This window comes from Coenobita brevimanus, chromosome 101 (assembly GCF_032717465.1).
Source record: "Coenobita brevimanus isolate Jiangsu-jjx chromosome 101, ASM3271746v2, whole genome shotgun sequence".
NCBI classification, from domain to species: domain Eukaryota; kingdom Metazoa; phylum Arthropoda; class Malacostraca; order Decapoda; family Coenobitidae; genus Coenobita; species Coenobita brevimanus.
This window is the reverse complement of record NC_137054.1, coordinates 62,315,555-62,341,215: the sequence shown is the minus strand read 5'-3', so window position 1 is coordinate 62,341,215 and position 25,661 is coordinate 62,315,555. Positions and strand designations below refer to the sequence as shown.

The 25,661-nt window shown below is 41.5% G+C and overlaps 1 protein-coding gene and 1 non-coding gene across 2 annotated transcripts in view; both read right to left on the bottom strand.

Annotated features, from left to right (window-relative positions):
* The window catches only part of LOC145415053 (uncharacterized), a 680,222-nt gene that overhangs the window by 386,362 nt on the left and 268,199 nt on the right, over nucleotides 1-25,661 (bottom strand). The window contains 1 exon segment of the mRNA XM_080284468.1: nucleotides 4,081-4,244. Coding sequence (XP_080140594.1) covers nucleotides 4,081-4,244 — 164 coding nt within the window.
* Nucleotides 19,723-19,841, bottom strand: LOC145415259 (5S ribosomal RNA). Its single transcript, XR_013900037.1, has one exon. It is a non-coding gene; the product is annotated as a 5S ribosomal RNA (ribosomal RNA).

Sequence of the window (25,661 nt, the reverse complement as noted above, 5' to 3'; positions counted from 1 at the left end):
TATTAATTCTTACACGAATCATAGCATATGACAGGATGGGTTTGGGAAAAAATAATAAAAGAAAAAAAAAAGCCAGGTGTGCCAGACGAGTCTTTTCACATACATAAGAAAAAGAAATTGATTTTAGAACCTTGAAAAAATGGTCCCCAGGCCGACCACGGGAGCATGCAAATATCTGAACCCACAGCCATTGAGGGGGCTAAACATATGTTTTACTTTAAGCAGTAAATGCATCTTACCAAATCAGTTCTTCCTGATAGTCTGTTATATTTTTCTGATTATTTCTGGGTTGGTAAATACAGTAAACGTTTCTTATTAACTCTGTTTCCCTGTCATTTTTAGCTGTTCTGGTGTGACAACTCTTGTTTATTTCATTAACATGATGGTGGAAAGGACTGTTCTTCCCTAAATGTTTAACTAAACCTGGCCTAACCGAGCTTATCTGTACCTTATAATTTTAACCTAACCTCCAGTTGGGAAATTGGGAAATGATATCCACCTTTGAGCAAGTTGAGTTTCTTCCACTGCGCTGGAAATGATTGTAGGGGAAAGTAACGATAATAACGGGGAGGAAATTTTTCAGGAAGAAAAAGTAATTTGCCAAACTGAAAGTTGTCAGAAAAATACAGAAACAAGCTGGAGGATTATGCATTGAACTGATAAGGTCTTTCTGCTGCTTCAAGTGTACAATGAAAGACACAAGTATCTTCCCAAAGTCTGACGAATACAGCATGGAAAAATCGAACCATTTGAAACATGCACTAGTAGAAACAGGGTTTTTATTGTATTTTGCCTGATGTAAATTTTCTTCAGACTGAACTGGGAAGACAGTTGTGTCTTTCGTTGTACATTTACCAGTAAATAAATCAATCTAACTACTGTATTTCCAATTTCCTCTCAAGAGTGACAGTACGATTCTGTTTCTTCTTTGCACCTGGTTCCCCGGATGCTGGAGATGATGCAGGGCGCTGGGGAGGCATGGTGAAAATACAAAAAAAGATGAAGAACAGCGAAAAACAGCATAACTTACAGCGAAGCTGAGAGGAGAGGAAGGACGTGACTTGACTGGGAAGGCCGCAAAAATGTGTTTACCAGAAAGGGGTTAGTTCGTTTTCTCGCCGCAAGCGAGCGCGGCGCTGTGCAGCGCGCCCATTTTGAATTTTTCGTATGTCCTCTTGTATCGTTTTTTGCACCATCAAGACAGATACTTTCATATTGTGGAATTTGTCCTACATTTATCGCTTTTGTACCATCGGAAATTCGTACTTCGAGTTTTCGCATTTCAAGGACTCACTGTATATATATACAGTAATCCCTCCAATATCCGACATAATAGAGCCATAGGCAGGTCTGGATAGTGGTCCTGTCCGGATATTGGGCCCCAGCTTATGGACTTGTACTTATGGACCCTAACTCAGAGAAACACCTATACAACTCCCTCTGGACATGCATTGCACCTATTTAAGACCCAAATCACACCAATAAGGGACATAAAAGACTGAAATAAATGCAAAAGAACCATAAAATGAGGTTTTAGAGGTGAGTTTATACAATATTAAACATTCTGGGTACTTACAAGTCCCTGGGTCCTGGACTGGTTTGAACCACCAGTTTGCAGTCCACAGTTAATCCTCTGCACTGTAAATTCTAATTTCTTAACACTGCACAACACTGTAAATTCCTGTGTGTTCTAGTGGCGAGGTATTGCAGTTTATTCACAAAAAAACAAGCACCTGTGGCTTGCACTGCTATGAGCATCTGCTCTCGATCGGAGTTAGACTGTGACTGTTGATGATGGCGGGGTAACAGAGTTGCCAGATTGCAACAGCCATATTACCAATCTCCACAACTTTCATTACCAAATTTAACTTTTCATTACCAAATTCGTAAAGCTAGCATTTATTCTTCACTAATTATATACACAAGTGGAAATACATGTAATCACTCTCCTTATAATTAACACCATGTTGATTATTTTCACGCTATGTAGGGTAGCAGATTAATCAGAGAGAGCAAACAATCCACCATTTCCATCCTGTGTATCCTCATACATGTGAAAAATCCATTTGGTAATGCATTATTCTGATTCATTACCAAACGAATTTTTCATTACCAAATTGGCCCACACTTGGTAATGAAAAATACCAAATGGCAACCCTGATAGGGGAGGGGGGAGGGGGGGAGGAAGGAAGGGGTGAAGGGACCATGGTATAACAGCTGTTTGGCGCCAGGTGGCAATTTCAAATTACGGGTGGGAAAAAATTCAGATTTTTTTCGAATTGTTTGCGGTTTTTGGCCCATTTTGGGAATATTGGATCCCAGGACGATTATGTCCGGTTAGTGGGGATGTTCGGATACTGGGCGTTCAGATATTAGAGGGTTTACTGATATGTGTGTATATATATATATATATATATATATATATATATATATATATAAATACTGTATATATATATACAGGCCTATGCTGACATCCGGCACTGTTGTGTACCAGTGGGAGTGTTCGGTCAGCGAGTATGTCGGATATCAAAGCAGTTTTCCCCATATGATACTGAAGAAAAGCCAGAGATGCATTTCAGGCCCAAACTCGACTCTCATATACCTTACTCAATCAACAGAAACTGACACAAAAACACCATAGGTAATGCTACTGTCCTCATAAACAATACTACTGCTAAAAAATGAGACATCAAACATCACATGCAGGAAGGTAAGGTGGGTGGGGCATGCAGTGTTGAGATGCTTCAAGGCAACTGACAGCCAGGCAGGCAGTTGGCGGCAAACCAAGCGAGGGTGGGGGAGGGTGGGGGGACAAGGAGGGAGACAAGCAGGGATGGGGGAGGGTGGGGGGACTGGAGGGAGATCAGCTGGGGTGGGGGAGGGTGGAGGGACAGGGAGGGAGACAAGCAGGTGTGGAGGAGGGTGAAAGGCAGGAGTGGGGGAGGGTGGGGGGATGGGGATTGAGACAAGCAGGGGTGGGGGAGGGTGGGGGGGCTGGGAGGGAGGCAAGAAAGCTAAACTGCCCTACTACCCCCCCCCCCAGTCTCACTCACCACCAACTTTCTCTTTCTCTCTCTCTCACTCACTCCCTCATCCACCTCATACACATACACACACACACACACACACACACACACCACTCATGATGGCTTTGCTAGGGCAGCAGTGAGGAGGGTGAACAGGTGTGATCACTCTGATTGCTTCGTCTGCTGTGAAAACAACAAAAATGGTGATGTTGATATGCATGCCTGCTATACATTCCTGTCAGGCACTTCTATTCTCAAATCTGTATTAATTATAATACTCAGCAAATTTTATACCATTTTCTTAACAAATACTGCAACAGGCTGAGCCCTGAGTGGTTTAGCCATGATTAAAGTACTTTAGTCATACAGTGTAGCTGCACTTTCAGACTGTGCCATACATTAAATTTTTTATCCTGTTTTCGGCTAATACAGTATAAGACTGTCTCTTTCTATGATGCTCTTGTCTCATATAAAACAAAATATTAATAAGAGAAGCTAGCCTAACAAGGGCAACTTAATTTCCATGTGCAACAAAAATTCACAATGATTCAGCACTGGCTTGCTACCCTGCATCTCTCCAACATGATTGCTCTGCTAGTTAATAAGGGGATAGCCAGCAAAGTGAACATGACTGCCTTTCAGAAGTTCAGCAGGCAATTCACCAGCAATCACGAGTTCACTAGAGTAAGGTGTATGCTAGATGCTTAACGGCCATACTGCTAAACTGTCACATGGCCAGTTGTAAACAAACCAGTCTGCAAACCTGACAATTTACCAGTACTCACAGTGACTGAGGTGGAGTTGGCAACTTTGTTTTGCTGGGCATCGTTGGTGGCGCAGGGGTGTTGCAGGGACTGGTGGGTGATTTGTTGGCTTGAAAAATTAAGTTTTCATGTGTGCTGCCAGTTAATTCAGTCAAAGATGGATACTGCTTCAACTCAGCCAGATTTTTTTGCTTTGTCGGTTAATGACCGCCATCAAGTAAAGCACTGTCAGATAAATAGGGGATTACTGTACTTCCTGTTACCTTACTTATCTTAATTCCTGCACTGACCTGTCTCTTCCAGCAGGGATTGACAGTATTCTCAACCACAGCCGAGCGTGCCTCCTGGCCATGATGAGGGAGAAGTGCCCCCGACTCCCTCGGCAGCACCCGAACCTTTACATAAGGGTCTGGTTGAAAGATTATTCCTCGCCGCAGCCCTTGAGCTGAAAAGTCTGGGAACAAGAGAGAAGTGATAGTGAAGGTAAAGGAGATTTGAGATAGAATGCAATAAACAATAAGGGTGAGAAAAGTTATTCTACTAAAATGAGAAAAGATGCAAAAAGATGAATGAAAAAGAAAGATAAGGTAAGACATAAGATGTCTGAGATGGACCAATAATGGTAAATCAGAATCAGAATCCGGGAAAAATGGTAAGGATTTATGACTGCCAAAATTCCCTCTGGAATGGAGGATGGTCTCCACACAGCTGTAATACACTGACAAACTTCTGTGCACAATATCATGTAGATTAATGAATATGTAAGAACATAGGATCCCCAAATCTGTGTTTGTATGGTTTGACTTCTGACCCCTGAAATCCTTTTAACCCCTCCTGGGCTGATTCTTTGTAAGGTAGTTTACCTTGCTTTACTCGATGTCTTATAACCAACGTAAACTGTGCACCCATGCACAAAAGTTCCTTCCATCAACCTGGGGACAGGGCAATCTGCCACTAGAGGTCTGGTTAATCATGCATGTCTACCCCCCAACTCCCCCTCCATACCCCCACCAATGCACTGACTTGTTAGCTGGATGGATCGGGGATATGAAGCTTCGCTCAATCTCATGTCTTCCTGCATGAAATGTTACTTTCATTTATCCGGCTATTAGGTGTATTATCACGTGCATAGATCCATACTCAGTTCCATGAGAAGTAATTATATGGAAGTTTTAACAGATTTCAATAGAATGGCCCTAATGTATAGAGTCTGGTATCCAAATATTTATCCATCTTCTAAACGATACACTAAAATCCAAGTAATTGCGATAATTTATATGATTACTAGCCATATAAGTCCCTCTCCGCCCTGTTATCAGGGAAGCCACATATCCACTCACCCACTCATCCACCTACCCACTCAACCCATCCAACATAACCCACCAACCTCACCCTAGCTAGGCACCTGGGCGACCCATCCAGCCCACTGATCCCAGCAATCCACCCTGCTAACTCACAAATGCTACCCATGAAGCTCACCCAACACTGCCAAACAACATATTCACCCACTCGCCTACCCACCCTGAACTGATCCAGACACCTGACCCACCAACTCAACCACCCATCCAGAGCACCCCGGCCATGCAATCGTCTCAGCCACCCTGGCGACCCACTGTGCCCACTCACCCTGGCGACCCACTCTGCCCACACATTCTGATGACCTACCCTGCCCAACAACCCCTACCACCCTTCCTTCACCCATGAATTCCACCCGCCCTGCTCGCCCAACAATGCCATCCATCGCATCTACCCACACAATCCTCCCACTTCTCTCTGAACACTCTCCTACCCTGCCCACCCACCCAGCCTATCCACCCACTCCCCCCACTGATCCATCCGCCCATACAAATGCCCAACCACCCTTCTTACCCAACCCCACTCATTCCCCCATCCCATTGACCCATTTGAACCCGACACAACCACCAAACTTATCCCATCCAACCCTACCTTACCAACCCCTCCCCGTTCGCCCACATAGCCAGCCATTCACCCACCCAGCGCACCAAATGCATCCACTCACTAACCCATCTACCCATACAGCCCACCTCAGCCACTCCACACACCACACCTAACAACCTCCCACCCACACCTTTACAGACCATCCTGCCCACCCACTATGATGATGCACCAACTACCACACCCAGCAACTCAACCTCATTAACCCCAACCACCCAACCAACTGACTCCAACACACACACAAACAGAGAGAGAGAGAGAGAGAGAGAGAGAGAGAGAGACAGAAATGAACTCCCTGGGCTAGACCTTGATTGATCATATAGCCTCACTAGGTGATGGGAAAAAGCTACCTCTCCCATTAGGGCAGCTGCCTGGGCTGGGCACAAACTCTCAACCCTTCGGTCTCGAGTCAGGCACTCTACCACTCAGCAATCCGCCCCCAATAAAGAGAGAGAGAGACATGCACACACACACACACATACAAACACACACACACACACACACACAAACGCACAAATGATTTTTCATTATTAAAAGGAAAAAAAAAAAAAGTTTAAACAAGACTTGTTCAAACAGAAAAAAAAAAATCACGAGGAAAAAATGCGCTGAGTCAGCTGGGTTTGTTTATACTACAGCAACACGGGGAAAGTGTACATACTCTGTAAGTACATACTCTGTTCATTTAGTATTACAAAATGGATACATACTTTAGTCAAACAAATTTGGAAAAGAAAAGGGATAAAAGTAAAAAGCAAAATGATGATTTCTACCAAGAACTGGTTGAAGTGGAGACTCACAGTAGAATGGTTGAACGTGTACACAAACTAGAAATGGTTTTCAAAAATGAAACTGATGAAATAAAGAAGCAAATGCACTTGCAAAAGGAAGAGATAGAAAAACTAGGAAGGGAGGCCAATAAGAAAGACACAACCATCAGTGAACTAACAGTGGAACTGAGTACGCTTAGGAAGAAAGTACAGTAATCCCGCATTTTTTGCGGATTTTTTGTCTACGGTTTTGCCCTCTCGCGGATTTTCTTAGCATTAATAAGTTCAACTAAAATATCCTTGAATATACAGAAAACAAAAAATTTGAAATTCCCGCAGCTTCCAATTGTAGCGTGGTAAACTCACGCCACCCTCTGTCCCTTTCCCGTGGCCCCTCTGCCAGTGTTACCATATCTAGCATAATTTTATTCTTTTAGCATAATTTTGATCAAATTTTCGAGTCTGGAATATTTTTTAGCATATTAGAAGTTTTAGAATCATTCTAGCATAATACAGAATGGAATGGAATATTTTTAGAATAATTTTATAAAAGCTACAAATCAGAGAGAGAGAGAGAGAGAGAGAGAGAGAGAGAGAGAGAGGGAGAGACGAATAAGGTAAGGAGATGTTTGAATAGTTGGTTACTTTCAGTTTGGGCTTGGTTGGGTTGGATTAGGTTAGGTTAGGTTAGGTTGGATTAGGTTAGGTTAGGCTGGATAAGGTTAGGTTAGGTTCGGTTAGGTTAGGTTAGGATAAGTTTGAGCTTTGTACTTTACCCATGAAACCTAGGTTTTTCCGATGGATTTTGGTATGATTCATTCGATTTTCAGCTTCATTTCAGTCGGAAATGACCATTTTCTGTGTTTCCCCCCATCCCTATAACCCCCGATTCCCCAAAGATCCCCCATTATTGCAGGGGGATGAGGGGGGTCATATATCAAAAGCTGGTTATTTCCGACGGAAATGATGCTCAAAATCGAACGAATCACATCAAAATCCATCAGAAAAACGTAAGTTTCGTGGGAAAAAGCAGTATGGGCAGATACCGATATTTATCCTCTTACTGTATGTAGGTTCATTTTAATATTTTCATAGTAAACAATACATAATTAATATGTTGCACGAATATGTATAGAATTTTATCAATTAGCTTCAAGTTAGCATAATTCATTTTTTACTTGAAACAAATTTGCTCAATCTAGCATAATTTTTTCATTGCCCTAGCATAATTTCGTTGTTTGGATATGGCAACACTGCTCTCTGACCCGCATTCTTCAGTCCACGCCTGACTGTCTGACGTGTATGGTGTACTTGTAATCGCAGTATGATACGAGCCTGTTGCCTCTCACTTGCTTTCCACATGGCCCCAGGACGTAAGCCAGCCTCACCAAAGGCTAATAGTACAATTAGTAAGAACTCCAAAGTGACAAAACGATCAAGAAAAGTTATGACCTTAGCAGAGAAAATTGTGTTACTGGACAAGCTAAGAAACGACCGTGGGAGTGTTTGCTATCACCAGTTAATGCATCTTTTTATTTTGTACTGTTTTGTGAATAAATGTGTAGATAATTGTGTATTACAGTACGGTGTTTACGTTTTTCCTTCATAATGGAGTATGTGCTTTCAATCTTGTAAGAAGGTATTTCGGGATGAGTATGGAGCTTTCGGGACAATTCGCAGTCACAACAAACACAAAACAATTCGCCTTCATTAATGAAGATAGCTATGGGTGACGCTAGAATATAATTCAAAGGCGACTACAGCGAGGAAGAAACAAGTTAATTATTGACTAAAGGTGCAACTAATAAATAATATCCAGAACCTACGCTACTGAACATAGACTTTGCTGGATCCCCCTGAAATATAGTTATTAAAGTATTGATTAATTAATAATAAGTATATTGATAAAAGTATTGATTAGTATATTTATAGAATGGCAGGGAATCGTCCAGGGTGCGAATTGTTCTGAAGGGGAATCGTCCAGGGTGCGAATTGTTCTGAAGGGGAATCGTCCATGTTTTGACGGGGAATTGTCTGACGACGAATTGTCTCGCAATCAGTATGGACATGGACTGTGTGATGGGCAGCATGGTGGACACACGTGTAAGATTCAATTGTTAATAGAGTATTCGCGGAATTGACTTTTCGCGGGGGTTACAAGAACGTAACTACCGCGAAATATGCGGGATTACTGTAAGTGAAAAGGCAAGTACAGTAGTCAATCACGAGAGTGTTATGGAAGAGTTAAAAAATGATACAGAGACAATTAGGCAAGCAAGCAGTCTGATGGACCAGAGCAGTGATATTGAGGAGAAGATAACACAGGCGAATGAAGCTGTGCAAAGCTACAAAACTGATGTAGAAACCACGTATGCTGCAATGGTGAAAGTAAAGAAAGACTTAGAAACAAGGGTGGAGGAAAAAAGCATTAAAAAGGAAGTGAAAAGAATAATCCAAAACAATCCAAAGTTAGTCAGAGATTCAGTAGAGATAAACAAATCCTGTAGTAATCACTGGTATAGAAGAGGAAGAAATAAAAAACAAGATCACAAGAGACAAAAAGGAGATGGCAAATGTAATGTGCTTACTGAAAGAAGTATCAGAGGAAATCTGTAGTAAAGACATAGAGGAACACAAAAGGTTAGGGAAATACGAGAAAAGCAAGACAAGACCTCTAAAGGTGACTTTCCAGAGTGTAAACACTGTGGAAGAGATACTAAAAAAATGCAAAGAATCTTATGGAAAAAGAGGAGTTCAAAAATGTATGGATAAAAAGATGCCTAACACAAGAGGAACTGGAATTACTGAAAGAGAAAAGGGAGGAAGCAAAAACAAAAAATGAGGGAAGATCAGAAGAGGAGAAGAAGAAATTTTTTTACAAAGTAATAAGATTGCAGGTACGAAAGTGGTACACAAACAGGATGGAAGAAAAAGGAGGAAGGTAGTAGAACCATGTCATGACAAGTATATAAACAAAATGATAAAGTTGATGTACTCAAATGTGGATGGAATGGTATCTAAATTACTAGAGATAAATGATTGTCAGAGAAAATGAACCACAAATAATATGCCTAACTGATACAAAATTAACACCAAGGATATCCAATGACATACTAAACTTAGAGGAATACAATATATGGAGAAGAGACAGAAATTAAAAAAAAAGAGGAGGAATTATAATATTAACTACAGAAATTTAAAAAAAAGAGGAGGAATTATAATATTAACTAAGAAAAATCTAAAAGTCAAGGAAATAAACCTAGATATACCATCACAAGTAGAACTGATTGCAGTAGAGATCAACACATCTGAAGGTAAAGTAATTGCAGCCAATTTGTACATGCCACCCAGATCAAACACATGGGAAAGAGACGAATATGAGGACCTGGCAGAGAGTACAATTCAAAGTATAAGATCATTACTACATAAAATGGAAGAGAAATCGGAAAGAATTATACTAACTGGGGATTTCAATACAAATATAAACTGGAATACTCTAGATATAATTAGCCAAGAAAGCTGTTGGGACCAAAAGCTCCTAGATCTAGTACATGAGTTTTTCCTAATGCAACATGTGAGGGAAACCACCAGAAAAAGAGGACTTGATGTACCTTCAGTGCTAGATCTAATATTTACTGGGCAAGAAAATGATATTGACAGTTTAATATATCACCCTCCACTCGGCAAAAGCGATCATCCAGTACTAAATTATAACTTCAGGATAGCATATGACATAGTAAACAGAAATGACAGTTACAAAAAGAGCCTAAACTATAAAAAGGGAAATTATCAAGACCTAAAGAAGTATTTCTTAGAAGCTGATTGGGAAAATGAGCTTAGAGGACAAGATTTAAATGCTGTATATAAAAAATTCTGGGAATTTTATGAAATAGGAGTCCAGAAGTACATCCCACAGCACAAAGAAGCAGATAAGAAAATACAGAAATGGTTCAATACAGAATGTAAAAAATCAAAAGAAAGAAGAGATTTGTTGTGGAATAGATACAGAAGACACAATAGTGAAAGGGCGTATAATATTTACAAACAGGCAAGAAATGACTATACAAAAATAAGGAGGGAAGCCCAAAAACAGTTTGAGGAGGATATAATAAATAAAAGTAGTGATCAACCAAAGCTGTTTTACAGCTATATCAGAAGCAAAACCAAAGTAAAAGATATAATACAATGCATTACGGACGAGGGAATCACTTATACACAAGAGAAAGATATTTGTGAAGCACTAAATAAGAATTTCCAATTAGTTTTTACAGAAGAAAAAAATTTTGAGAGGGACTATGTGGAACACGCATGTCCACACATACTACCAGATATACAAATAGCAGAAAAAGTAATACAGGAGGAGTTAAGTAGATCAGACAGAGGAAAAGCAAGTGGTCCTGATGAAATTTCAAGTTGGGTATTACGAGAATGTGCAAAGGAGTTAAGAAAACCATTATTTTTAATTTTCAAGAAATCCTTGAGTCAAGGTAAACTAACTGATATTTGGAAAAAAGCAAATATTGTCCCCTTATTCAAGAAAGGAAATGGACAAAATCCACTCAACTACCGACCAGTATCACTGACCAGTGTTGTATGCAAGGTATTAGAAAAACTTATAAGAAAAGTTTGGGTAAATCATCCAGAAGAACACAGTATGATAACAGAAAGACAGTTTGGTTTCAGAAAAGGAAAATCATGTGTTACTAATCTGTTGAGCTACTATGACAGAGTAACAAACACAATACAGGAAAGGGAAGGATGGGTGGACAGTATCTATTTAGATTTCAAGAAAGCTTTTGACACAGTACCACACGAAAGGCTTTTATGGAAACTGTACAATCAAGGAGGAATTCGAGGCAAACTGTTTTGTTGGATGCAAGACTTTCTCATAAAAAGAGAAATGAGGACAGTACTAAGAGGAAACTACTCATCATGGAAAGAAGTGACTAGTGGAGTACCACAGGGTTCAGTGCTGGCACCAGAGGACAGTACTAAGAGGAAACTACTCATCATGGAAAGAAGTGACTAGTGGAGTACCACAGGGTTCAGTGCTGGCACCAATCATGTTTTTAGTGTATATAAATGATATAAACAGTAACACTGGAAATGAGAGCTATCTGAATATGTTTGCAGATGATGCAAAAATACAAAGGAGAATTACCAGCACAGACTCTTGTAGGGAGTTACAAGAAGAATTAAATAAACTTCATGAATGGAGTAGTACATGGCAAATGGAATTCAATGTGGAAAGTGTCATGTAATCAAGTTTGGTAAAAGTGGAAAAAGACCTGATTGGGATTATAAGTTAGGAAATAAAACCCTATACACATCAGAAAGAGAGAAAGACCTAGGTGTGATTATCAATAACAGACTATCTCCGGCTGACCACATCAGCGAGAAGGTACGGAACATGTATACACTGCTTGCAAATATGAGAATAGCATTCACATACATAAATGAAGACATGCTAAGAAGGATAATAACATCATTCATTAGACCAACCCTGGAATATGCATCAGTAGTCTGGAGTCCTCATCTCAAAAAGCATATAGACAAGATTGAAAAAGTTCAAAGGGCCGCTACAAGATGGATACCAAGCTTAAGGGACCTAAGCTACGAAGAAAGACTAAATAAAACTGAATCTACCAGCACTACAGGAGAGAAGGAAAAGAGGTGACATGATAATGCTATATAAGTGCATATCAGGGAAGGAGAAAATAGACATAAATGATTACTTAACATATGGAGAAGCATCAGCAAGAGGACACTGCAAAAAACTGCATAAGAAGAGAGGTGATAAAGACGTAAGGAAATTCAGTTTCCCAAACAGAGCAATTGATCAATGGAATGCACTACCGAATGAAATAGTGTGTGCCAAAACAATTCACAAATTTAAAGATATGTACGATAAATATGGTTTAAGACACGGGACAGTACGAGCTTGACTCATTCCTGTAAAGATACAATTAGGTAAGAAGAATTAGGTAAGAACAATAAAAATAATTTGAAGGTGGCATACACTAATGATGATGGTTTAATATCGGCAAGGTTAGAAATCAACGATTTCTTGAGGGTACATGAACCTGATGTTATGTGCTCTGTAGAGACTAAGTTGAGAGCAGATATTGGATGTCCATATTGAAGGTGGTAAATACAAACTGTCAAGAAGAGACAGAAAAGAAAAAACAGAAGGAGGAGTGATGATAGCAGTGAAGAACAACATAAGTGTAGATACTGTGGAAATGGGAGAGAGTAGGGCTGAAGTGATAAATGTGAAATTAGAAACTGGAGACAATAGCAAGAGAGATATGGCGGTAGTGTATGTTCCCCCTAAGACAAGAGCATGGAGTGATGATGAATACCAAATGTTGTCAGACTTGGCAAGTTATCTACAGAAAATTATTGAGAAAAGCAACAATATAATTTTAATGGGTGACTTTAACTGTAAAGAGGTGAACTGGAAGGAATGGGACTCAGGAGGCAGCGAAGATTTGTGGGACACTATATTATTAAATATAACAATAAACAATGTGATGACGCAATGGGTCAAAGAAAAGACACAGTTCCAAGGTAAGGACACACCAGCAAGATTAGAACCCAATGTAATAGAAATCTTTGAAATATCCGTGTCCTATAGGAAAAAGTGATCATGTGGTAATCAAGTTCCAAATGATAATAGGGAAAGTGTTGCCAAGAGACGAGCTTTATAGACAGGGAAGATACAACTTTGGGAAAGCAATCTTTACAGGATTGAGAAAATTGTTCGAAAATGCAGATCAGAAAATATTCAGAGAAACAAGAGAGATACAGAGGAAGTGGGATATCTTTCTAGACCTCTATAATTCGGGAGTGGAAAAATATGTGACAACAGCAAGGGGGAAAGAAAACAAGAAAAAGAAGTGGTTTAACAGAACGTGTATGATAGCAAAAAAAGAGAGAGACATGGCACGGAACAACTGGAGAAAGAGAGGTAATAACAGAACAAAGGAAGAATATAAAAGAACTAGAAATGAATATACAAGTATATGTAGAGAGGACGAAAGAAACTTTAAAAAGGGTATAACAGACAAACATAAGGATGAACCCAAACTGTCTTACAAATCTATCAATGGCAAACTGAAACAAAAGGAAGGAATCACCAAACTGAAAGTAGAAGGAGAGGTCTATAACGATGCGGCAATACATGCTGAAACAATGAACAAATGTTTCCAATCGCTGTTCACTAATGAAAAGGAGTTTGTGGAAGGGGAGGGAGTGACTAGAAAGGTAGAGATAAAAGATACAAAAGTGGAAATAAAGGAAGTGTATAAATTACTGGCAACTCAAGATATAAGGAAAGCCCCAGGACCAGATGGAATCTCTAATTGGGTACTGAAGGAATGCAGAGAACAACTGGCGTATAAGTGTCACAGTTTAACCCTCTCAGGCGCAGGTGGTTTGAGTCGTTAGATTGCTTAACAACCTGTAAAGTGCACCATGACACGAATCAGGTAAAAACAACAAAAAAACAAAAGTGACACATCGGCAGGAAACTTGTGTTCTCCTTGTTTTACATGACGTGCATCATGGTGCATTGTACAGAATGGTATATAATAACTCGACTGGAGTCCATGCATGAAAGGGTTGTGTGTTCCCTAGAAGAGGGGAAAGTGCCTCAAGAATGGAAGAGGGCAAATGTGGTACCAATTTATAAGGGGGAAAACAGGAAAGAACCCCTGAATTGTAGACCAGTGTCCCTAACCAGCATGGTTGCAAAATTATGTGAGAGAATCCTGAAAGATAGATGGATAAAATATCTGGAAGAGATGAATATTTTGGCTGAAAGTCACTTTGGATTCAGAAGTGGAAGATCAGTGGCATACCTGAGGGGGGGGCGAGGGGCTGTTTGAAACTGCCCCCTGGGCCCCCAATTGAGAGAGGGCCCCCAAAAGTTCTAAAAATTTATAAGCTAATTTATTTATATATATATATATATATATATATATATATATTTTAAATAACAGAACTGAGGAAGGAAAAACAAATGGGGAAAAAAAAAATAATCCATACACCAGATTACTGGTGTCCTCTATTCATAAAATATCTGTAACAGTTAGACTTGAACAGTTGTGGGTTGAAATTTGGAGGAAAACAACTCTGGGGAAGCGAGTTCTAGAGAGATGCAGTTCGGGGAATGAAAGAATTCTGATAGGCAGAAGTTCTGCAATATGGTTGAGTGACATTCCAGTCATGAGTGCTACCAGATGTCCGTGTAGCACGAGGGAAGGCATGGAGAGGAGGCACCATGGACGCAACTTCGTCTGACCATTTGCCAAAAAAATATCTGTAAAATAATGCAAGGGAGGCAACATTCCTTCTTACTTGCAGGGGGGGTAGTTTATATGTAATGGCAGGGTTGTTAATGATTCTAACAGCTTTATTCTGAATTTTGTCTAGTTGTCTTAATGCAACCTCTCCACAACCATTCCACAAGGGTGAGCAATATTCAAGCTGAGAGCGCACATGACTCTTATAAATTATAGCTAACTGCTCATCGGCGAAGAAGTTACGGACTCTGTACAATAATCCAAGTTTCTTTGAGGCGGTTTTAGCAAGTGATCTGACATGAGAGGTCCAGCTGAAGGCACTGTTAAGTTAGACACCAAGAATTTCAATACTTTTGGAGGTGGGAATATTAGTAGCACTGATGGTAATGTACGAATCTGGCAATATCTGTCTATTAGTAAACTGTATATATTTAGTTTTACTAGCATTAAAAGAGACAAGGTTGTTTTGTCCCCATTCACTGATTGTAGCTAGATCTTGATTTATGGAGATGGCTGTACTGAGTTGAGAGGTAGAGTTATTAGACTTTGTAAATGGATGTCTGAGTGTGAATGAACTATGTAGTGTTGAGTCATCTGCATATGAGTGAATGGGATTGTGAGTGACAGATAAGAGATCATTAATATGAACCAGAAATAGGGTTGGCGCCAGAATTGATCCCTGCGGCACGCCGGCGTTAATTGAGTGGAAATTCGAATATACATCATCTACTTTTACTCTTATTTTCCTGTCACTAAGATAAGAAGAAATCAAAGGAACAAAAGATGTTAGTCCATAGCAAGGGAGTTTGGACAGCAGGGAAAGGTGCCATACTCTGTCGAAAGCTTTAGAGATATCAAGAGCTACTGCATGAGTTTCTCCAAAAAGATCAATTGATTGATGGATGGTATGAGTTAAGAGATTGAGTATGTCAATGGTGGATCTTTACTGGCGAAAACCGTATTGTCTATCACTAATTAAGTTGTTGGATTCAAGATGTTTAACAATATGCTTATTAATTAAAGTTTCAAATACCTTACCAAGAGAAGATGTGACAGCTATTGGTCTGTAATTGGAGGGGTCCGACGAACTTCCTTTCTTCGGAACTGGGTGGATATTGGCTTCTTTTCATGAATTTGGGAATAAAGATGTACGTATGCATAGTCTGAATAATTTGGCTAGGACAGAGGCAAGTTCAGGGGAACACTTTTTCAAAACAATTGGCGGAATTTCATCTGGGCCTGGAGCTTTGTTGGTAGGTAAATTGTCTAGGATGGATTTTACGAATCTTGTCTGTATTTTAAGTGGGGCAATTTCGGGAGAATCAAGTTCCAGTACTGAGACATTCTGGCTGGTATCATCTATGGTAGAGCTTCTTGCAAAGGTACTAGAAAAGATATCTGCTTTCCCACGTGGGTCATTTGTAGTATTGCCATCTGAAGATTTTAGTGGGGGAATGGAAGATGACTTGTAAAGTTATTATTGAAAGAATTAAGAGTTGACCAGAATATTCTATTGTCATCAGGGTTGTTAAGTAGTTTTGATGCTTGCTTTTGAAGAAAGTTTGATTTGGATAGATTTAATACAGCTTTTGCATGATTTCTAGCAATTTTAAATTGGGAGAGTGATTCAGATGTTTTTGATTTTAAGTAAGAGTTATATGCTAATGACTTTTGGGCTGTTGCTCTGGCACAACTGCCATCAAACCATTTTGGAGAGTTTGATCTTTTAGTGAATTGTTGACCTGGTATGATATATATATATATATATATATATATATATATATATATATATATATATATATATACAGTAATCACTCCACTATCAGACGTAATAGAGCCATAGGCATGTCCGGAAAGTGGTCATGTCCGGATAGTGGGCACCAGCCTCCTGGACTTGCACTTATGAACCCTAACTCAGAAAAACCCCTATACAACGCCTTCTGGACATGCAGAGCACCTATTTAAGACCCAAATCACACCAATAAGGGAAATAAAAGACTGAAATAAATGCAAAAGAAGCATAAAATGAGGTTTTTGAGGTAGGTTCATACAATATTAAACATTCTGGGTACTTACAAGTCCCTGGCTCCTGGACTGGTATTTATGGACCCTAACCTAGCCTAACTCAGAAAAACACCTCCCAACTGCACATGCATAGCACCTAAGACACAACATATTCACACCAATAAGGAACATAAAAGAGTGAAATGAAGTGTTTGAGGTAAGTATAGTATGGAAAATACAGTAGAGTACAGTATGAAACATTCTGCCTACTTACAGCAAGTCCATGGCCATCTCGATGAATAACCGCCTCCTCTCAGACTCTGACAGTAAGAAGGATTTCCTGAAGCACTTACAGTACACTGTTCATGAAGTCTTGCACAGAACTTAGTCATTCACACTCAGAAGTCCATTCTCTTCACACTGCGCACTCTTTGTCTTACTTATGCTCCATTGTAACTTAATAAGTGTTGCACACTGCACTTTAAGTCTTTCCACTCATAAAACCAATTTCAAAACAAATCACAAGTGTATTTTAAATTTGGTCCAAAAATTTTGTTTTTTCACTCAAATTTCTACTTTCTTTACAATACTGTATGCGCTGTTTTTCTTTCACTGAACAACACTAAATTCCCGTGTGGTCTAGTGGAGAAGTTCTTGCCGTTTAATCACTGTCAGAGTCTGAAAGTATCGCTGGCAGGTGACCTAGGCGTGCGTCGCTGGGTCGTGGTGATGGCGTACCCACTGCAGACGACTCAGAAGAAAGACTCAAACTCACGTCGAGCGGTGACTCCACCGTGGCTGATGTGCTGGGCTGTGGCTCGGAGCATGAGGGGCATGTCTTGGAGAGGCAACAGAGTGGAGCCAGGGCTGGGCACAGCGGGGGTCATGGGCCTGAAGAAGCTGTCAATCGTTGATTGATGCAAGGAACGACGATTCTGACGATTTATGATGCGCTGCCTGAAAGCAAGCACTTCCTCCAAAAGTCCCAAGGGCCCCATCTCCCTGTCGCAGTCCGGGTGTTCCAGCTAGTCCAGAACGAACTCTAGGTGTTCCCGGAGTGCCTCAGCTTGGGGATGGCTGGAGTTGTCATGCTGAGAGGAGTCCGCATCATCGTCGCCATCCTCGTTGGAATCTTCAAACTGGGTACTGACACCTGCAACTGAAGATGCGATCTCGATATCAGACAAGGTCTGATACCCAGGATCGCCCTCGTCGTCATCCAACCACTCACGCACTTCGTCCACATCAACATCGTCGCCATGCGCAAGTAGACGTGCATGGAAGTCATCCACGTCGAAACCTAGGAAATCGTACTCCGCATCCGTTCCGAGAAGCAGACGAGACCAACCATTTTCTAGAGTCTTGACAGGGATTTTCTTCTATGCACTGGCCCAGTTGTAAATGGCAGACCTGATGTTGCAGCGGCGAAGGTTTTCCAAAGTCCGCTGGCCTCGCGTGTCCCGTCCCTCCCTGCGCTCGTCCTCGTCCTCAAGAACAACCATCACCTCGTCCAGGAACTTCCTTCGGTACAGCCTCTTCGTTGCCATGATCACTCCTTGGTCCATTGGTTGGATGAGAGCAGTAGTATTAAGTGGCAGAAACATGCACCTAATATGGCCATTCTCAGTCACCAAGTCCTTGTTGCACGGGTGGGCAGGTGCATTGTCAAGGAGAAGGAGGGCCTTTACTTGGTCGCGTGGGATTCCCAGTTTCTCCGTCTGGTAATGGATGACCTCCTTGACGAAATGGCGGTGGAACCAGTCTTTGAAGATCTGAACTGTGAACCATGCCTTCAAGGAATGGTACCAGACGACAGGAAGGATATCCATCGCCCCACGAAGACACCGAGACTGCATTGCATGGCCAACAATAACAGGCTTAAGCCGGTGCATGCCATTAGCATTGGCACAACACAAAGCAGACAGCCATTGCTTGGAGAGCTTGCGGCCAGGTACATGCTTCTCTGTCTCCTCGGCTAGAGTGTTCATTGGCAAAAGTGCGATAGAATAAACCAGTTTCGTCAGCGTTGTAGACTTGACTGAGAGTGAGGTCCTCCCTGTCGATCAAGCCCTTCACCTTGTGCCGAAACTCCTCTACTCCATCCTCGTTAGCTTCCAAAGCTTCGCCATGAGACATACAGTTGGTAAAGCCATGCCGTAACATAAACACGAAGAGCCAACCCTTGGATGCCTTGAAGTCTAGGGCGTCATGAAGCCTTGCGAACTTCTCAGCAGCAGCCTTCAGCTCCATACCATGTACCATGACACCAGCAGCACGTTGCTGTCGATACTAATCAACGTGGAGTGGTCGGCTGCAGCAAACTGAGGAGTAAACATCATCTTCCTCTCCACGTTGCATTTGCTTTTCAACAAGAAGTCAGCCATGTACTGCATGAGTCTGTCTCGGGATCTCTTATTATCAAACAAAGTAGATCGGGCCAGGTTAAACTCGTGGAGGATGCGTGAAGAAGACCATCCCACATCTACTTTCTCTAATATCTCCCGCTTCTTCTCAAGAGTCAATACCACTCTCTTCCTCTTCTCAGGTGGCGGGGCCATCATCACACACACGAAGGAGAGGCACGTGAGCAGCAGGAGTTCCTGCAGCAGGTAAGGCACCACCACAAAAGCGAGCACGTGGGCAGCCATGACGACAAGCATTCACTCGCGACGAGAGACAGGTGGAAAGTGGGGAGGATACAGGGGTGCTCTAGCGGACGTCGGAGGAATGACGCGCCACAACAAAGCTGTCCCGCGCCCAGCGCGCCAAGTTCAAATTTTCATTCATTCATTCATTGCCAGACGCCATGTATCCCAAACAGGGCGGCCAACGGCTCAGAGTTAATTGTTTTACAGGGAGGGGAACTAATCCTCCACCAACCCCACTTGACACGTAGGGATGCCAACAGCATCTGGTGTTCCCAGGCGGTCACACATCCAAGTACTAACCAGACCCAACGTTGCTTAACTTCGCTGATCGGACGGGAAGCGGTGTACTCAACGTGGTATGGCCGTTGGCAAGTTCAAATTACAGGCGGGATTTTTTTTTTTTTTTTTTTTTTTTTATATAATTTTTCTCGGTTTTCAGACCATTTTGTGAATATTGGATCCCAGGACGATTATGTCCGGTTAGTGGGGATGTCCAGAATGTGGGCGTGCGGATAGTGGAGGGATTACTGTATATATACATGTATATATATATATATATATATATATATATATATATATATGTATATAAATATCATCATCATCATCATCATCTGGACCTCCTTTCCCATCCAAGGGCAGGGTGAGAAGTAGCAATGTCCAGACAGCCCAAAAGTGCCCAATCCAATGGGCTACGCTTCCATTCACTCATCATTCAAGCCCCTGGAATCCTGGCTCTATCGGATACACCAAAAACATTCACCACGTTCTGTTGCTTCACATATCGTATCTGACAGAGTCAATCCAGACGCTGCCACGTTAAAACGGGGTGCCAAAAATCCCTGATCATGCATATCTCCTCACAAAATTCATCCAGCCAGCTCGATCTCCTGTCAGTTCCCTAGCCTCATCAACTTCCAAACCTCTCTTCCTCACACATTCATCCACCATATCTCTCCACCTTCTTCTTTGCCTACCTTGCCTCCTCCCTCCTTCGAATTCGCTCAGATATACCTTCTTCACCACTCTCTTGTTATCCATTCTCTCCACATGACCATACCATCTCAGTACACTCTCTTCAATTCTGGTGTCCACCAACTTCCTCACTCCACATCTTTCACGAATCACATTATTTCGTATCCTATCCACCCTCTGTACTCCACATACATTCCTCAGCAGTCCCATCTCCACTGCTCTTACTGTTGACTTTTCATTTTCATGCCACATCATAGTCTCACATCCATATGTTAAAGTTGGTACTAACACTCCTTCATATAAGCCTCGTGCAGCTGCAACACTCAAGCCTCTGTTTCTTATCAAGGCCTTCATTGCACCAGCTACTTTTCTTCCTTGTGTCACTCTACTTTCAACTTCTTTTGCACATTTTCCTCTCTTTTCTATCACTGTACCCAGGTATTTGAACTCTCTCACCAATTCCAGTCTCTCTCCATTCACTGTTACATTGCACTGGGAGTCACCTTCTGTCTCAATAACCATCACTAGACTCTTTTCTACATTTACTCTCAAGGAACGACACTTATAGACATCAGCAAAACTCTGCACTAGCCTACCAAGTTCTTGTCCAGTACTTGCAAGCAGTACTGCATCATCAGCATACAACTAATTTGAGACATTCCATCCATCACCATTCATTACCAATGCCATCCCTCTCTCCATTACTCGTGTTTTCACTTCTCTCATCACCCCATCCATATATATATTGAACAACCATGGGGACATCACACAACCTTGTCGCACGCCCACACTGATTGTGAACCATTCACTTTGATGCCCATTAACCCTGACACATGCTTCACTACCATCATAAAAACTCTTGATGGCACCTAACAGCTTACCCTCTACACCATACAAACGCAAAACTTTCCACAATCCTTCTCTGTCCACTTTGTCATATGCTTTTTCCAGATCCATGAATGCCATAAACACCTTATGGTCCTTCTCACAAGCCTTCTCTACTATCTGTCTCACTGCAAATATTTGGTATACACATCCTCTGCCACTCCTAAAGCCACCTGTTCATATATATATTTATCATATATATATATATATATATATATATATATATATATATATATACATATCATCCCGACAATCCCGGATGAGATACTAGATACGTTTTGAGAATGAGGGGGGCTAGGTTCTATGCGGGGGCCCCCCCTCCAGGAGGGGCGGCCCTCGCAAAGAACCTAGCCCCCCGGGCCCCCAAATCTCTAGGTACGTCCCTGTGGAAGATCTTGTGTTTCAAACTTGATGAGCTTTTACTCAAGACTGATTGATGTGCTACAGGAGAGAGATGGTTGGGTGGATTGTGTGTACTGTATTTAGATTTGGAGAAGGCCTTCGACAAGGTACTCCATTAGAGACTAATGTGGAAACTAGAGCATATAGGAGGACTGAAGGGGAAACTCCTGGAATGGATGAGAGACTTTTTGAGAGACCGACAAATGAGGACAGTAACAAAGGATAGGATGTCTGGATGGAGGAAGTAATAAGTGGAGTCCCTCAAGGCTCGGTGTTGGCGCCAGTAATGTTCCTGATTTACGTAAATGATATGATAGAGAAGACGGAGGGCTGTGCAAGGAACTGCGTGGTGGAATGAAGAGGTGAGACAGGCTGTGGCACAAAAGAAGAAAGCATACAATGCATGGATGAGAAATAGGGGCGTGGAAGAAGTAGAGAGGCGGAAGAGAGAGTTATACGTAGAAAGAAAGAGAGAAGTGAAAAGATTAGTAAGAGAGAATAAGAAGAGAGTGGATGAGGAATTTGGAAGGAGCTTGAGTATAAAGTGAAGGGACTGTAAGAAAATGTTCTGAAAAGAGTGAAAAGAGTAAGACAGGGTGGAAGTGAAGTTAGCAGGGGAGTGAAGGATAAAAATGGTAGATTACTAGCGGAGAAGAGAGAAAAAGTGAGCAGATGGAGAGAACACTTTAAGGAATTGTTGAACGTAGAGGATGGAAGTAATGCAAGTATAAGTGGCTGGGGAATGGCTGGGAGAAGGAGGGAGGTGAGAAGACAGGAAGAAATCAGTAAGATAGAAGTTGTGGAAGCAATGAAGAAAGTTAAATTGGGGAAAGCCCCAGGAATTGATGAAGTGTGTGGTGAAATGCTGAAGTATGGGGTAGAGATAGTAGTAGAATGGATGTGGAAAACGTGCAGATTGGCCTGAGAGGAAGGTAAAGTCCCGGAGGATTGGAAGTCAGGTATAATTATTCCTTTGTACAAAGGAAAAGGGGAAAAAGAAGAGTGTGGTAATCATAGGGGCATTTGTCTTCCTAGTATAATAGGAAAAGTGTATGGTACGATACTTATTGACAAAGTAAGAGAAACAACAGAGGAGTTAGTTGGAGAAGAACAGGGAGGCTCTAGGAAGGGAAGAGGTTGTGTAGATCAGATATTCATTCTTAGATCTTTTGTGGAAAAGTTTCTAGAGAAGGGAAAGAAGTTGTATGCGGCTTTCATGGATTTGGAGAAAGCATATGACAGGGTGGATAGACAAGGATTGTGGAAAGTATTAAGAATATATGGAGTAGATGGGAAGTTGTTGAATGCTGTGAAGAGTATGTATGATGGTGCTAAGGCTGCAGTGCATGTGGATGGTAAACCGAGTGAATTTTTTTCTTTGAAGGTTGAGTTGAAACAGGGTTGTGTCATGTCTCCATAGTTGTTCAATCTGTACATGGATGGGGTAATAAAAGAGGTACAAGGTAGGGTAGTGGATGTTGGAGTGGCCCTGGTGAGAGAGGATAGTGTTTGGAAACTCCCTGTACTGTTGTTTGCAGATGATACTGTGTTGCTGAGTGAAGACGAAGGAGAGCTGCAAAGCTTGGTAGATGAGTTTGGGAGGGTGTGTAAGAAACAGAATCTAAAGGTGAATGTAGGGAAGAGTAAAGTGATGGTCTTTGAGAGAGGTGAAGTCAATGAATGTACAGCGAGGTTGGATGGTGAGGAATTGGAAAATGTGAGTACGTTTAAGTACTTGGGTAGTGTGATGAGTAAGGATGGAGGTTTGGAGGGTGAAGTGCTTGAAAGGGTACAGCAGGGAAGAAAGGTTGCTGGTTCCTTGAAAGCTGTGATAAGAAGCAAGGAAGTGAGCATGGAAGTGAAAAAGTTACTACATGACAGTATTGTGATAACAACTCTAATGTATGGAAGTGAAGCTTGGACATTGCTGGAAGGACACAAGTCAAGAGTGAGAGCAGTGGAAATGAGTTATTTAAGAGGAGCCTGTGGAGTCACATGGAGAGACAGGCTGACAAATGAGGATATAAAGGAGCGTTGTGGTGTGGATGTGGATGTGATAGGAAGCGTTATGAGGAACACACTGAGGTGGTTTGGCCATGTGGAGAGGATGGAGGGTGAAAGACTGACGAAGAGAGTGTATGTGAGTGAGGTGGAGGGGTGAAGAGGAAAGTGGAGGCCGAGGATGAGATGGAGGGATGGAGTGGAGAGGTATATGAGAGAGGGGGGTGTGAGTTGGGAGCGGGACAGCGAAATGGCGGGGGACAGGGCGACGTGGAGGTGATTTGTTTGTGGCCACCCCGAACGGGATTGAGGCGTCTGGCAATAGATAGATAGACAGACATGGCAGATGGAGTGGAGAGTTATACAGGTCTGTTTGCTGATGATGCAAAGATCTTGAGGAAGGCACAGGTTGAGGAGGACTGTAAAATGCTGCAGGAGGATCTCGATTGGATACATGATTGAAGCTGGATGCAGGAAATGAAATTCAATGTAAAGAACTGTAAAATAATGGAAATGGGTAAAAGTACCAAGAGGCCATCACTGAATTATTTGATGGATAATGAACCAATCACGAAAGGGAGAGAAGACAATGACTTGGGAGAGCAGGTCCTGGATAGTTTGTCACCTGAAAAACATATTAACACGATAGTTAGAGAGACGTATAAACTCTTGACTAACATAAGAATAGCATTTCATTATATGGATGAGTTGATGAAAAAATTGATAGTGGCCATGATCCACCACAGGTTTGAATATTCAGCAGTAGTGTGGTCCCCACATAAAAAGAAAGATATAAACAAGATTGAGCAAATACAAAGATCAGCAACCAAGATGGTCCCCAGTCTGGCAGATCTGTTTGTCACGAGTCGGCTAGTGACATTGGCTTTTGTGGGAAACCACGAACTCAACTGGAATCCCAGTTTATCGTTCAGTAACCGCTCATTCAGACGGGAGCCTTTTCAAATAAATTTTTCATTGTCATACATGATCGTCTTTGAGTGATACATTAGCGCTTCCGCTGAGCAATTTGTTTTGGGCGCGTTTCGCTCACTCGACTATTAAAAAATGCGGCCTAGTGCTCCCTTTTTCTTTCCCACGAGTTAGGCAGTCCAGTGTTTGCCGTGACGGAGTGAGGTACTGTGCTCCAGCAGTGAGAGTAGAGAGAGGTCAGCTAGCATCCGGACTCCACTAGACTACAGTTCTGCAGTGCTCCCACCCTTCATTGGGTGATACACCACATTCATTGACCAGTATTTCCTTTTTGTATTTTCCTAGGTTTAAGAGTTTAGTTAAGTGTGCTGTTTCCTTACATGCTGGCCGGCTGCGCTGCATGTTGGTTTTTTAGGCGTAAGAATTTAGCTTTTGAGTGAGTGAGTGAGTACGATCTATTTATTTGAATTCATTTTGAGATGTACCATTAAATTTATCTTGTAATCAATAAATTTAACAGTTCTTTTTCTTAAGCTTAATGTAATGTAAACTCTTGTTTCATTTCTCCGCTGTTAAGCTTATTTCTCTTATAGCTCCTAGCTTGCATAAACGTTTTGCTATTCATAACTGGTACTTAGGCCAGTCTTGTTGTATTAAGTTTAAAATCCATTGTGCCTTCTAGAAGTTAAGCACCAGCAAGAACCTGATACTATTATTAGTATTAGTTATTTATTGTCAAGGGTGAAGTAACTTTCTCCAGAGGCTAACAGTACTAATAAACAGCAATTGAGTAATTAGTCTCTGCTGTGTACTGTTGAGAAAGTTTATAAATTCTCGTTCTTAGAGAATCGTGCGAAGCAAGCCAGCGTAAAGTAATCGTTGCTTGATTTAGCAAGACAATCATTGTCCCTGCTCTTCAATATTTTGAACACTATCATTTAAAAATATTAGCTTTTATTTTAAAAACCCCGTGACACTGTTGTACAACGAGAGGCTGGAA